General features: G+C 34.9%; 2 protein-coding genes across 5 annotated transcripts in view; one reads left to right on the forward strand and one right to left on the reverse strand.

Annotated features, from left to right (window-relative positions):
• STAP1 (signal transducing adaptor family member 1) overlaps positions 1 to 9,425 on the forward strand; it is a 60,836-nt gene extending 51,411 nt beyond the window's left edge. The window contains exon 10 of one of the 2 annotated variants that reach the window (XM_084972410.1): positions 7,273 to 9,425. The gene's annotated coding sequence lies outside the window, so the exon portion shown is untranslated. The remainder of the gene's footprint in view (positions 1 to 7,272) is intronic. The other variant, XM_084972411.1, reaches the window with a different exon arrangement.
• Positions 1 to 13,643, reverse strand: part of UBA6 (ubiquitin like modifier activating enzyme 6) — an 88,182-nt gene that overhangs the window by 2,795 nt on the left and 71,744 nt on the right. For 2 of the 3 annotated variants that reach the window (XM_003129053.7, XM_084972402.1), the window contains 6 exons: positions 12,620 to 12,691; positions 9,027 to 9,144; positions 7,389 to 7,582; positions 6,321 to 6,448; positions 3,291 to 3,378; positions 3,010 to 3,104 (listed from right to left, as the gene is read on the reverse strand). In XM_003129053.7, coding sequence (XP_003129101.5) covers positions 3,010 to 3,104; positions 3,291 to 3,378; positions 6,321 to 6,448; positions 7,389 to 7,582; positions 9,027 to 9,144; positions 12,620 to 12,691 — 695 coding nt within the window. Of the gene's footprint in view, positions 1 to 3,009; positions 3,105 to 3,290; positions 3,379 to 5,716; positions 5,782 to 6,320; positions 6,449 to 6,967; positions 7,583 to 9,026; positions 9,145 to 12,619; positions 12,692 to 13,643 lie in introns of those variants that run through there. The other variant, XR_014812616.1, reaches the window with a different exon arrangement.

Here is a 13,643-nt window from a genome sequence, read left to right on the forward strand (position 1 = left end):
ACATTTTGGTCCACACCAAAACGTCCATGATACTTGGTCTTGTCTAAAACCACTTGGTATGGCTCAAATTCCAAGAGCTTTTTTGGTGTGGACTAAATATCTTACAGATGTTTTCATAACCAATGTCCTATAAAGAGTATGGAAGCATTGTAAGTTCTTCTCAAGCATGTCTCTGTAAAAGTAACAAGCAAGCATTTAAATCTTCAAATGAAAGCTAGAAATATCACTATGAAAGACATTCTTAAGTTTCACCTTTCCCTTATATCTTATGTATATCCTATTTACTAAAAAAGCTACTATCATTGATATTATCTTAAATCAAGCCATCATCTATATATACCCATTAGATTACTGCATTAACTTTTAGCCAGCTAGCTCCATCCAGTCTTTCTCCTACTTCCAATCTACTTTGCTGCAGAATTCTCTCAAAATATAAATCTAATGTTACTCTCTTGTCTAATAATCTTGTCATCATCTATCATGCACTTATCTCCTGCCAGGCTCTGAACTATGTAATCTAGTTCTCAATAATAGCTCTTTCAATTTTACAAAGATATTTTGTCTCATCTACAACTTTTCATTCTTTCCACAATTCATTCTTTACCATCTCATCCTTAAGTCATTCCAAAATACTTGATTTTCCAAATAGATAAGGCATGCTCTTTATTAGGTGAATGCTTTAGAACAATCTACTGCTTTTGTGTGATGTAATTCTTTCTCAAAAGCAGCTCAAATGAAATCTACCATAGGCTGAAGACTTGAGTTAATTGTGCCCACAGTATTCTGTAAAAACCTTTATTATAATTATTGCTACATTTTAATTACTAACATGTCACCTTTCCTTAGTAAACTGTGAACTCCTTGAGGGAAAGGGCTATTTGATAATGATGTGTGATGACAAAATATTAACTGAAGTAAGTTACATTTATGGAATACTAATCACTTGTCATTACACTGCTAAGCCTTACTATTATCTTACTGCTCAACAGCTATGGACATAATCATCTTCATTTGTGGATAGAAAACTAAGTTTTAAAGAAGGCTGATAAGTTTTTCAATGTGATAAAACAAGTTAGTAGCTGCGCAGGGACATGAGCCCACGTCTCTCTGAAGCCGAACTTGTCTAGCCACTTATAAGTACTCATTAAGTATCTGGTAAATGACCAATGTAATAAAATGAGAAATATCATTCACAAAACATTGTGCTGGAGGTTTCAAATATTGGCCAACTCTGTATTTTAGTGAATTATTTGCAGTAACATTTAAATTCCATTAATCAATACACTCCAGGACCACACATTCTACGCTTATCTAGGTAACATAAAATAAATACTGCCATCAGAAAAGATACTTGGGGGCCCTAATGGAAAAAAATAAGGCAAATTAATGCATTAGATAACGTAAGAGTAATTTTTTTTTTTTTTTTTTTAAAAGACTGGCACATGGAGGTTCCCACACTAGGGGTGGAATCAGAGCTGCAGCTGCTGACCTATGCCACAGCCACACCAGATCCAAACCACTTCTGCAACCTACACCACAGCAATGCCGGATCCTTAACCCACTGAACCTGGATCCTAATGGATACTAGTTAGAGTCATTTCCTCTCAGCCACAATGGGAACTCCCAGAGTAATTTTGTTTTTAATAGATAGATAATTAAGCTTGGACTATAATAATTAAAAAAACCTTACTGATAATTATAGTTAAACTGACATACGTGTTGAAGCTTTCATCACAAGGATTCACTTATTCACATGCTAGTTTTATTTGTTTTAAAAATTTTAGAATTTTTTATTGATAACTGACATAACATCCCACCAGTTTCAGGTATACAAGGTAATAATTCGGTATGTGTACATACTGCAAAATGATAACAAATATTTACTGACGCCTATTATATGCCCAGTATTGGTCTAAGCACTTGAGATACATCAGTGTCCACATCAAATATAGATTTCTGCCCTTGTGAATGAAGCTTATAAGAGTGGTGGGAGACAGATAATAAATAATATAGCAGCTATAAGACAGTGATAAATGCTGTGAAAAAAAGAAAAAGAGCAGAAGGAAGGGAATTAGGCATGCTAGGCTATGGTAGTGCACAGGATGTGGTATGAATCAGGGTTCAACGGCCTCTTTAGGAAGTATAAAGGCCAGGGGTGAGAGTTAGCCAGATAGCCATCTCAGAAAGAGTTGCAAGCAGAAGGAACAACTAGAGCAAAAGTCTATGAATATTCAAGGAAATGTAAGGAGGCCAGTATAAATGGAATTCCGTGAGCAAGGGGAGAGGTATAAAAGGGATAGGAGGGGTAAGTGGGAACCAGAGAATTTAGGGCCCTGCAGACCAAAGTAAAGACTGTTTCTGCTCCTCCTCTTCCTTTGGGTCTCTGCTTAAATGCCACCTTATCAGATCAGAATAGGACAGGCAGAAGGAATACCTACACTACCCAATATACTGCAGCAACTTATCACCCCCTTATTTTGCTTTATTTTTCCATAGCACATTCCACCATCTGATATACATGTCTAATTGTTATGCAACCTCCTCAAACAGGGCAGAGACTTTGATTTGCTCATTGCTGTATCCCTAATGCTTACAAAAGTACCTGGTACATAGTAGGCATTCTTTTAAAAAATCTGTTTAATAAATGAATGAAAACAACAATTTGGCATTTAAAAAAACCCCACTTCAGTCTTATAAACCTAGTCCTTATGTATTTCCATATAAGAGGTAGATCTACTTTTACTTGGTATATTGACCAAATCAGGTTTCTAAGCCTATTAGCTTAAAAGCTGATTCTGAACTAAAACAATTCACAAGGATATTGTAATCCTATAAATCTTTCTTGACAGATAGCTTGTGGAACCTGGAAATTCTGTTATTGCCATCAGATAGGAATAAATCACATATTTTTATTGAACTTCAATAACCTCTATATTTTAATTTTCTAGTGAGCATCCAACGTATATTTCAATTCTTGAGCAGCTCTTTCATAGACTGTTCGATACTTACGTTAACTTCAATCTTTTTGCATGACCAGGCATTACAGGAACATAAAGCATTTTGACTCCCTGTACCACCATTGTTGGCTCAATTCCATACTTCTCCTAAAAGTGATTACCCAAAAGAGAATCAATCAAAGCTCCAACCAAATTTAAAATGCTGGGTGACAATGTTTTACAAACAGTAAAGAGAGCAAATGAACTCCTGCTAAATAATATTTATAAAAACTTCAAATGAAATTATGTATAAAAACTAATAGACTCAAAGCAACTAAAAAATAATCGTCTCACTTTGACTGCATTTATGAAATCCAAGAGGGTGAAATCTTCTTTTCCATGTATAGTCCATCTGTCCCAAATTGTAAATGATATTCCATTTCTGTTGTAAAAAAATATTCAGAACAAAAACACTTAAATTTTCTTACCCTTAATAGTAATACCCCCCCCCCCCCAAGAAGTCCAGTATTTGTGACCTAACTAGCCATTCATGTGGGGGGGAGGAAAATACAACATAAAATATTTCATAATCTTCCTTCCTTCCCCATGATACCACATAGATAACCACTTTATCAGTACATTATTGATCTTTCCAGCATCTCATAATAAATCAGTCTATTTTAGCAAGAGAGTTCTGTCTCTCTCTTTCTCTCTTTTTAAATACCTGCATGGATTTCAGTGTGTGGATGTGCGAGTCTCCTATCACCCAGACACTTGGATTGTTCCAGTCTTTGGCCATGACAAACAATGTCAGAATGAATATCCTATACATATATCATTTGAGATGAGTGTAAATGTATCCAAGAATTCCAAATATAGTGCTATATTTGCCCTAATATGGGCTAGATTATTTTATATTCTCATTAGTAATGTATGAGTGCTTTCTTACACTCCTATCAAGATAGTAGTTTTCAAGTTTTTTAAGATCTGAAATCATAAAACTCCTAGGAGAAAACTTACATGGTAAGTAATAAGCTCCCTGACATTGGTCTTGGTGATGACTTTTTTTTTAATTTGACACCAAAGGCAAAGGCTACAAAAGAAAAAAGAGGAGTTCCCACTGTGACTCAGTGGAAGTGAACTGACTAGCATCTGTGAGAATGTAGGTTCAATCCCTGGCCTTGCTCAGTGGCTTAAGGATCCGGTGTTGCCATTAGCTGTGGTGTAGGTCACAGATACGGCCTGGATCTGGCATTGCTATGGCTGTGCTATATGCCAGCAGCTTAGGTCCAATTTGACCCTTAGCCTGGGAACCTCCATGTGTCGCAGACATGGCCCTAAAAAGACAAAAAAATAAAAATTAAAAACAGGAGTTCTTGTCGTGGTGTGGAAACGAATCTACTAGGAACCATGAGGTTGCAGGTTCAATCCCTGACCTCGTCAGTAGGTTAAGGATCTGGCGTTGCAGTGGGCTGGGGTGTAGGTCACAGATTCAGTTTGGATCTGGTGTTGCTGTGACTGTGGCATAGGCTGGCGGCAACAGCTCCAATCAGACCCCTAGCCTGGGAACCTTCATATGCTGCAGGTGAGGCCCTAAAAAGACAAAAGACAAAAAAAAAAAAAGAAAAAAAAAGAAAAAAATTAAAAACAAAAACAAACAAAGAAACAAGAGGGACTCTATCAAACTAAAATCTTCTACATAGCAAAGAAAACCACTAATAAACTGAAAAGGTGATCTACTGAATGGGAGAAAATATCTGCAAATAATGTACCTAAAAATGGGTTAATAGCCAAAATACATAAAAAGCTCATACAACTCAAAAGCAAAAAGCCAAACAATCCAATAACAAAATGAACAGATGGTTAACAAGAATAAGAAAAAATGCTCAATATCACTAATCATCAGGGAAATACAAATCAAAACCACAATTAGGTATCACCTTACACCTGTTAGATACCTGTCATCAAAAAACGAAAGATAACAAGTGTTGGCAAGGTTGTGAAGGAACTGGAACTCTACATTCTTAGTGGGAATGTAAAATGATACAGCTACTATGGAAAGCAGGATGTTGGTTCTTTTAAAAATTAAAAATAGAATTACCGTATGTTCCAGTAATTCCATTCCTGGGTATTTATCCAAAGATAATGCAAGCACTAATTTGAAAAGATATCTGTACCCCCATGTTCACTTCAGCATTATTTATAATAGCCAAGATATGGAAACAATCTAAGTGTCCACTCATGGATGAATGGGTAAAGAAAATGTGGTATTATATACAATGGAGTATTGCTTAGCCATAAAAGAATAACATCCTATCATTTGCTATAACATGGATGGACCTTGAGAACATTATGCTAAATAAAAGAAGTCAGAGAAATAAGACAAAGATACTTGATCTCATGTATATGTAGAACCTAAAATAAACCAACCAAAAAATTCCACAAAAAATACAACCAACCTGCCCACCAACCAACAGGTCCCTCTCTGCCCATCCCAAACTCATAGATACAGAGAAGACAGAGCCAGAAGCTGGTGACAGGGATGGGCTAAATCGGTGAAGGGAATCAAAAGTCAAGTTTCAACTGTAAGATGAGGAAGTCATGAGTATACAACGTGCAGCACGATGACTACAGTTAAAAATACTGTATGCGGAGTTCCCGTCGTGGCGCAGTGGTTAACGAATCCGACTAGGAACCATGAAGTTGCGGGTTCGGTCCCTGCCCTTGCTCAGTGGATTAATGATCCGGCGTTGCCGTGAGCTGTGGTGTAGGTTGCAGATGCGGCTCGGATCCTGCGTTGCTGTGCCTCTGGCGTAGGCCGGTGGCTACAGCTCCGATTCAACCCCTAGCCTGGGAACCTCCATATGCCGCGGGAGCGGCCCAAGAAATAGCAACAACAACAACAACAACAAAAGACAAAAAAAAAAAAAAAAAAAAAAAAATACTGTATGCACATTTCAGAGTTCCTGAGAATTAATCCTAAAAGTTCTCATCCGAAGAAAAAAATGTGCAACTATGTATGACAACTGATGGTAACTGGATTTACTGTGGTGATTATTTTACCACATAAAGGTGTCCAATCACTCTGTTGTACACTCCAAATTAATTTAATGTTCTATGTCAATTATAGCTCAAAAAAAAAAAAAAAAAAAAAAGGAAATGCTGCTACATGAAGGGTCGTGACCTTGTCTTCAGTGATAGGAGGGATTTATATACAGAAAAAAAGGGAAAGATAAAGTTACTGGTAATATCTTTCTTGATAAAGATCCTCATTACATGTCAGTATGAGGAGGCAGATAATGAAATAAATATGTAAATAACATAATATTTTTTAAAAGGTAAAAAAAAGTTACTTGAGAAGAGAAAGAGACCTTCAATACATACCTGATTTCAGTTTTTCTTACTTCAGATGTCTCTGTAAACACTATAATTGGAATGGCTAGATTAAGGAAACAATTTTTATATGCTTCAAATGGATAGTCACCAGCTACTTTGATCATTTCCAATGCAACCTAGATAAAAGAAGTAATTTGATTATATAGACAGCCTAAAACTACTCCTGACCTTAATTTTCTGAATTCTTCTCAAGCATTTCTGTGTAAAGAATTAAAGCAGCTATTGGACCAGAGTAATATAAATTTCTTATTAAGTCTCTCCACTTTTAGCCTATTTTATACTTTCAAACTTACATCCTGTTCAGCAATTAGTAAACAAATTTATCAAAAAAATCAATTGACTATGTAATTTTCCTGTTTTGAAAGCAAACATCAGAATTCAAGAAGTATAGCAGTCTAAAATCATTTAATAATGGGAATAACAATTACATAACTTCTAAGAACAGCACTACGGTACAGTATAGTAACTAGGGCCATTCTAAATATTCTAAATCATTAAGTGAAGACTAAATTGAAAGAATTCTGTATCACTAACATAACAGATATTACATTTATTATAAGGCAAAGAACTAAAATCCAATATAATCAAAGAGTAAAGACTGAAGTAGTTCATTTTATTCAAGAAAAATAGAGTACCTAGTTTTTATGGAGGATACGAAGATGTTTAAGAGGATTACTGCCTGTAAGAAAAATTATACTCTAGCTTGTCAGAGCTTATTTTTTTATGTGATAATGTTTATATTATCTGCAAAAGCTCAAAATACAGATTACTGTTATTTTCAAAAATATTTCACAATTTTAAATTAAGATCAATATGTACACCTCATTTTCTAAGGTTTCTAAGTGACTAGGTGGGTGTGTATAATGGGGAAGACAGGAAAGAAATAATGAAAAAGAAGCATTTTCTTCTCTTTTTTTCCCCCCACCCCTGCCCCTGACAGGGATCAAACCTGTGCCAAAGAAGCGACCTGAGCCACAGGAGTGATAATGCTGGATCCTTAACCTGCTGTGCCACAAGGGAACTCCAAGAAGCATTTTCAAAGAACAATAATCTCACCAAGCCAGAAACTGCGGCAGTGGATGTTGCTATAGCAGGTATAATTCTACCTGCTATGCGCTTTGTTTTCAAACGGTCAGCTGGTTCGATGCTATACATTTTGGCACGAAGATTTGATGCAGCTGTGATGAAATCTATGTGTCCATTACGATCATCATCTTTTTCAAATGAAAGCACTGCCATCTGAAGGTCACCTGATGATAACCAAAAAAACCCCACAAAGTTTCCTAGTAAGTGGTAAAGGCTTTAACTAGATAAAAAGCAACGTGGTTCACTAGCGTTAAAGATTTCTTTTTGTTTTGGGTTTGTAAATGACTAAAAAAAAAAAAAAAAAAAAAAATCCAGGAAACTGAAGCTATTGTAGGACATGAAAATGATGACTTTAATACCACTAAATTAGAGAAGTCTGGACATTAAAAAAATGCCTCTCTAAAAAATATAAAAATAAGAAAGCCATGTACACTTGGTAGTAATTGGTTTATAATAAGAAGTAAACACTAGGTACTGCTCAAAAATTGATTCCATAACTACTACTCTGAAACATTTTGCCTCTGGTAACTAAGAATAGGGCCAATTGGTCAAATAAAAATAAGTATCATTTTGAAAGATTTCTAGACTAGTGGCTACCCAAAACATTCCATAGACAGGTGTACTTTGACCTATGATGAAATGAGAAAGTAAGAAATGGTATTAAGTTTTTTCTAGAATCATAATTTTATTAACTTAAGATGATGACCTTTATTTGCAAAATCAACAGTCTGCTAATCTAGTTTTTTTCCCTTGAATTTTACTGGTATTTGTGTAAAATCCCAGTTTGGAAACTGCTGATTTATGCAGTAAAAAAAGATGATGATCAGGTCTAAAACATGAGGCAATATACAACTGTTTTTAAGGAATTAAAAGTTCATTTTCCCCAAGTTTAAGACCATTGAGCAAAGGTAGGTCAGGTCTGTATTTCCTGTGTGCAATTATGGAGATTAAGAATCCAAGAAATTTATGGTTTTTTTTTCTCTTTTTCTTTTCTTTTTTTTTTTTTGTCTTTTTGCCATTTCTTAGGCTGCTCTGGCGGCATATGGATATTCCCAGGCTAGGGGTCCAATTGGAACTGTAGCCACCAGCCTATGCCAGAGCCACAGCAACGCGGGATCCAAGCTGCGTCTGCAACCTACACCACAGCTCACAGCAATGCCGGATCCTTAACTCACTAAGCGAGGCCAGGGATCGAACCTGCAACCTCATGGTTCCTAGTCGGATTTGTTAACCACTGAGCCACGATGGGAACTCCTATGATTTTTTTTCTAAAGTGAATTAATGGGGTCTCAGGGTTAGTCTCCACAAGGACTCCATTTTTTTATTCATAAGTTAAAAAGAAATCACACAGCAGAATCTCAAGGACTAAAACAATCAGAACAACAACAACAAAGCAGACTTAGATTTTTGCCTTTGAGGGTAGGAAAATGGTAAAGAAAATTATGAATTCAGTCACAGTTAAAGATGAACAGTGACTTTCATATGATCATGAAATCAAGTAATATCATTATTATTATTGTTATTTAATCCCACAACCTTTTGAGTAGAGTTTAGTAAAAGTAAAAAAACCTTTCAGTTCAGAAAATTTTTACAAAGATTTCCCCTTACTTGCAGTAGCTTCATTAGATGAAATAGCCTTTTCCAGTTGGAAAATAGCATTCCTCTCATCTTCACTGCTAATAGGAACATGGTCTGGTTTCCTTGCAGTTTCATCTGTTTGAACAACCTTTAAATACATGTATATATATTCATTAATGATATCACATCCTACACCTAAGTTTGACTATTGAATCTGTTTTATCAAATAAATCACAGAGAAAAAACATTCTATCTAGTATTAATCATTATGGCCCAATGTATTTTATCCCTTCTACTGGTAATATTATGTTATTTACATATTTGTTTCATTATCTGTCTCCTCATACTGACATGTAATGAGGATCTTTATCTTGTTCACTGACAGAATCTCAATATATCTAAAATAAATTTGCTCACAGTGTTAAAATACTTATTGAATAGCTTATTATATCTTGAGATCATATAAATCTCCTTTAAAATTCCACTAATATAAAGTTAATATTAATCAACAGTTTGTGATTCTGACAAATGAACTTCAAACCAAATTACATACCTCTGCCTAGTGTGGAGCTACTTTATGTCTCCAAAGAAATTGAAGAAATTCACAAAATATATAATATTGGCCTCTTTTAAATATTTATTGACTGCTGACAAGAAGTTCTTTCCCAAAAGAATATTATCTTCTTTCATGTAGCTACATGCTGAGGGCAGCAAAGGTAAGTAATTTGTCTTTAAGAAGTTACTTATTAGGTATCTTATGAGAGCAGTGAATATTCTCAAACCAAGAAACCAGCTACACCATCACTAAAATAAACACATCCAAATCACATTTTCATATTTTAATATTATCATAAATATTTGAGAAAAATTAAGGAGTTAAGGAAGCAATTATTTTTATTTCCTGGAATGTGTAGCTGATATTTTTGGCCATGGCATCTGTTAACTAGTAGTGCCAGGCCCTAATAATTCAGTAGGAGTTGCTTCAAGTAGCTGTGAAAAAGTTCATAATTCATGTTAAAACAGTAGCTAAGTTGCTCAGGATAATTACCCCTCAACTTCAATATAGAAAGAAACAATTCAAGTTAGAAAACATATTGAAGAGCAATAAAGACCATTAAGGTCACTGATACATATTTCCTTGGCTTCTGTCCAGCAGTTCTGCCCATGAGAAACAAGGGCAAGGAATCTTCTTTATATAGGAATTGTTTTTCCTTTCTGTACTTATACTCCTGATAAACTACACGTCATAAACATTTCATTCATCAAATCTATTTACTAGTACAAAATGAACTGGCTAAAAGTTTTCTTTTTTGCCTAAAATAAAAACGCACAGTGGAAGACTACCCATACCACTTCCTACCTGAATTTAGCAGTCATTCATTACTCCACCTTTTTCAGTATAGCTAAAGGGTAAGGGGAACAGATGGTTGCTTTGTGGTTTATTTTTTTTAGAGTGCATACAAAAAGGCCTATAATGAACATATGAAAAAAATACTTCGTATTTTCAAGCTTTCCTACTTTAAGTTTCATGTTCCATCTTTATTTATTTGCATGATAATGTGAGAAAAAAGAATGTATACATATATGTGTGACTGGGTCATCACCTTGCTGTACAGTAGAAAATTGACAGAACACTGTAAACCAGCTATAATGGAAAAAATAATTATAAAATATTTAAGGTTTTAATTTTTTCTGTTATAGTTGATTTACAATGATTTACAATTTCTGCTATGCAGCAAAGTGACCCAATCTCATATATATATATATATGTACACACACATATATGAATATATATGTACACACACATATATGAACATATCTACATATATATGAATATATACATACATATGAATATATACACATATATGAATATATACATATATATGAATATATATACGACTCCATCTTTTTCTTACATTATTCTCCATCATGTTCTATCACAAGTGACTAGATACAGTTCCTAGTGCTATACACTAGGATCTCACTGCTAATCCACTCCAAATGCAACAGTTTGCATCTACTAACCCCAAACTCCCAGTCCATCCCATTCTCTCCCCTTCAGCAACCACAAGTCTGTCCTCCAAATTCATGAATTTCTTTTCCGTAGATAGCTCCATTTGTGCCATATATTAGATTCCAGATGTAAGTGAGAACATATGGTATTTGTCTTTCTCTTTCAGACTTAATTCACTTAGTATGAGAATCTCTAGTTCCACCCATGTTCCTACAAATGGCATTATTTTGTTCTTTTTTAATATTCCATCTTTATTAATACTCTTTTTCTCCTTCCAAAAAAGTTGTATGGCAAAACCCCAACCCATGTTACAATTCAATTTTCCAGCTATTCTACAGTAGCATACAAGCAGCTATTTGCCTTTCCTCCAGCCACATTTAGTGGAATACATTAACTGGAATTAACATTAAGTGGACCTCAAAATTCTGACTCATTTTCTAATTTGATTCAAAATTGTTACATTTTCTAATTCCTAACTTCCCCCACTCCCCTGGGCAATTATTTTCTATTTTTTTTTTTCTCTGCTCAAACTTCCTCTATCTCCTCCCTGCACTTGGAGCTATTAAGCTTGCTTAATAAGCAACTAAGAAAATAACAATATTTTTTTCTCTCACACTCAAACCAATCCCTTATAAATCCTGTCACAGCTACTGCAAAATATACAGAATCCAAGCCCTTATCACAACTTTCTTTAAATCATCATCATCGTTTGCCAATAACCTCCTAATAGCTTTTTCTGGTTCCTCTCTCATGTCTCATATAATCACTCTGAACAGAACTGATAGGGTCATCCTTATAAATATGATTTTAGATTGTGTCCTCTGCTTAAAATCCTTCGCTGTCCTCTTATTGCATAATAAGACATGAAATACTTACCATAACCCTAGCTACCTCTCCAATTTCATTGTCTACCACTCTCCTCTTGCATATTCTCCTCCAGAAAAATTCTGGCCTTCAAAATCTTTGAAGATTTTTCTCTGAACTTGTTTCTGCTGTCTGCACTTCTCGTTCACCAGATAACAGCCTGGCTCACCCCTTACTTTCTTCAGACTTCGGCTCAAACGTTACCATATCAGAGAAGCTTTCCCCTCTTTTTTTCTGTCTTTTCAGGGCTGCACCCATGGCACATGGAAGTTCCCAGGCTAGGGGCTGAATCGGAGCTGCAGCTGTCAGCCTACACCACAGCCACAGCAATGCAGGATACAAGCCTCCTCTGCAACCCATACCACAGCTTATAGCAATGCCAGATCCTTAACCCAGTGAGCAGGGCCAGGGATAGAACCCGTGTGGGTCCTCATGGCTACTAATCAGGCTCATCATCACTGAGCAACGACAGGATCTCCTCCCCTTTTATCTCATAAAATAACACCAGCTGCATCACCCTTTGTTTTCCCTGTTTTATTTTTTCTTATTAGCACTTATGCCCATAATGTAATAGTACATAATTACTGGCACTTCTTTTTATACTCTGCCCCCTCAGAATATAACTCCCACAGGAAAGAGAATTTTGTTTTGTTCATTACATGGTTTTCCAGGTTTAGAATAAATAAACTTGACACAAGCAGAAGTTCAATAACTAGTTGCTAAATGAATGAACCTGTACACATACCTTGTTGGAAGGTTTGAATTCCTGAATCTTTACTTCAGAAAGAATATTCAACAGGGTGTCTGCTGATAAGTCCTGTTTTTAAAAACAGTAACTGTATCAGTATATTTTAAAAATTATGAATCCTAAAGCTAAAAACAACCTAAAAAAGATCTTTTATCATACTAAAACACTTGAATAACTTATCCTTTAACTGTTCAGACTACACTTATTTGTGACTTTTTACCTTTACTTCTGTAGAAATATCATCCATAAAGGCTGGGAAGTGGAGGTGATGTTTAAAAGAATACTTATTAGTCAACAAACCTAAAATCTTAGTTATTTCCACACATTTTTTTTAAAAGGCAGTTTTAGGACTGGTTATGAATATCAGAGTGCCTGGAGATCAGGAGCTATCTCTTCATTGTTTTACAAAGTTCCCTGCACAAAGTTATACTCAACATACATTGACTCAATAAATAAGTAAACAGAATTCAACTGAATGCCACTCTTTTTTTGCCAGACATTTATGATATAGTTTACTGCGTCTTAACTCTACAACAGGCATTTTTATCTGGATCCAAAATAGCCAGTGTTAGTTTTGGATCTGGTTCATATTTTCCCATTCAGCCAACCTAAAAGTACAACAATTTATTTAGTTCTACTATGCATTTGAGAAGAAAAATTCACTAGTGCATATCTGCCTCTCAAATAAAACTTATTATATTCTTTACATATATAATAAGAGAATAGGTATAAACGATAAAAGTTAAGAAATGTCAGTATGGGGTAGCATTTTCAAACCTCCTGAAATGTACATAATATGATGACATAAGCCAAATAAATGTTAACGAAGAGAATCATTAAAGAATATTTAAAAACTGTTATGAAACAAGTTACTAGGGTTTTCAGAGTAATTACAACAATTAAAGTTAGTAGTTATAAATGTTTTAAAGATGAAGTAAGACTGTTTTACAAATATTTGTTTCACCACTTAAATTTAGAAAAATTTGACTTTCTCCTACTTAGTAATGCTGCAATGAGATTT

The sequence above is a fragment of the Sus scrofa genome, chromosome 8 (genome assembly GCF_054392235.1).
Source record: "Sus scrofa isolate SSC_HxYL_T2T_F1_AM1 chromosome 8, Sscrofa_HxYL_maternal_Yorkshire_Landrace_v2.0, whole genome shotgun sequence".
In the NCBI taxonomy this organism is placed as follows: domain Eukaryota; kingdom Metazoa; phylum Chordata; class Mammalia; order Artiodactyla; family Suidae; genus Sus; species Sus scrofa.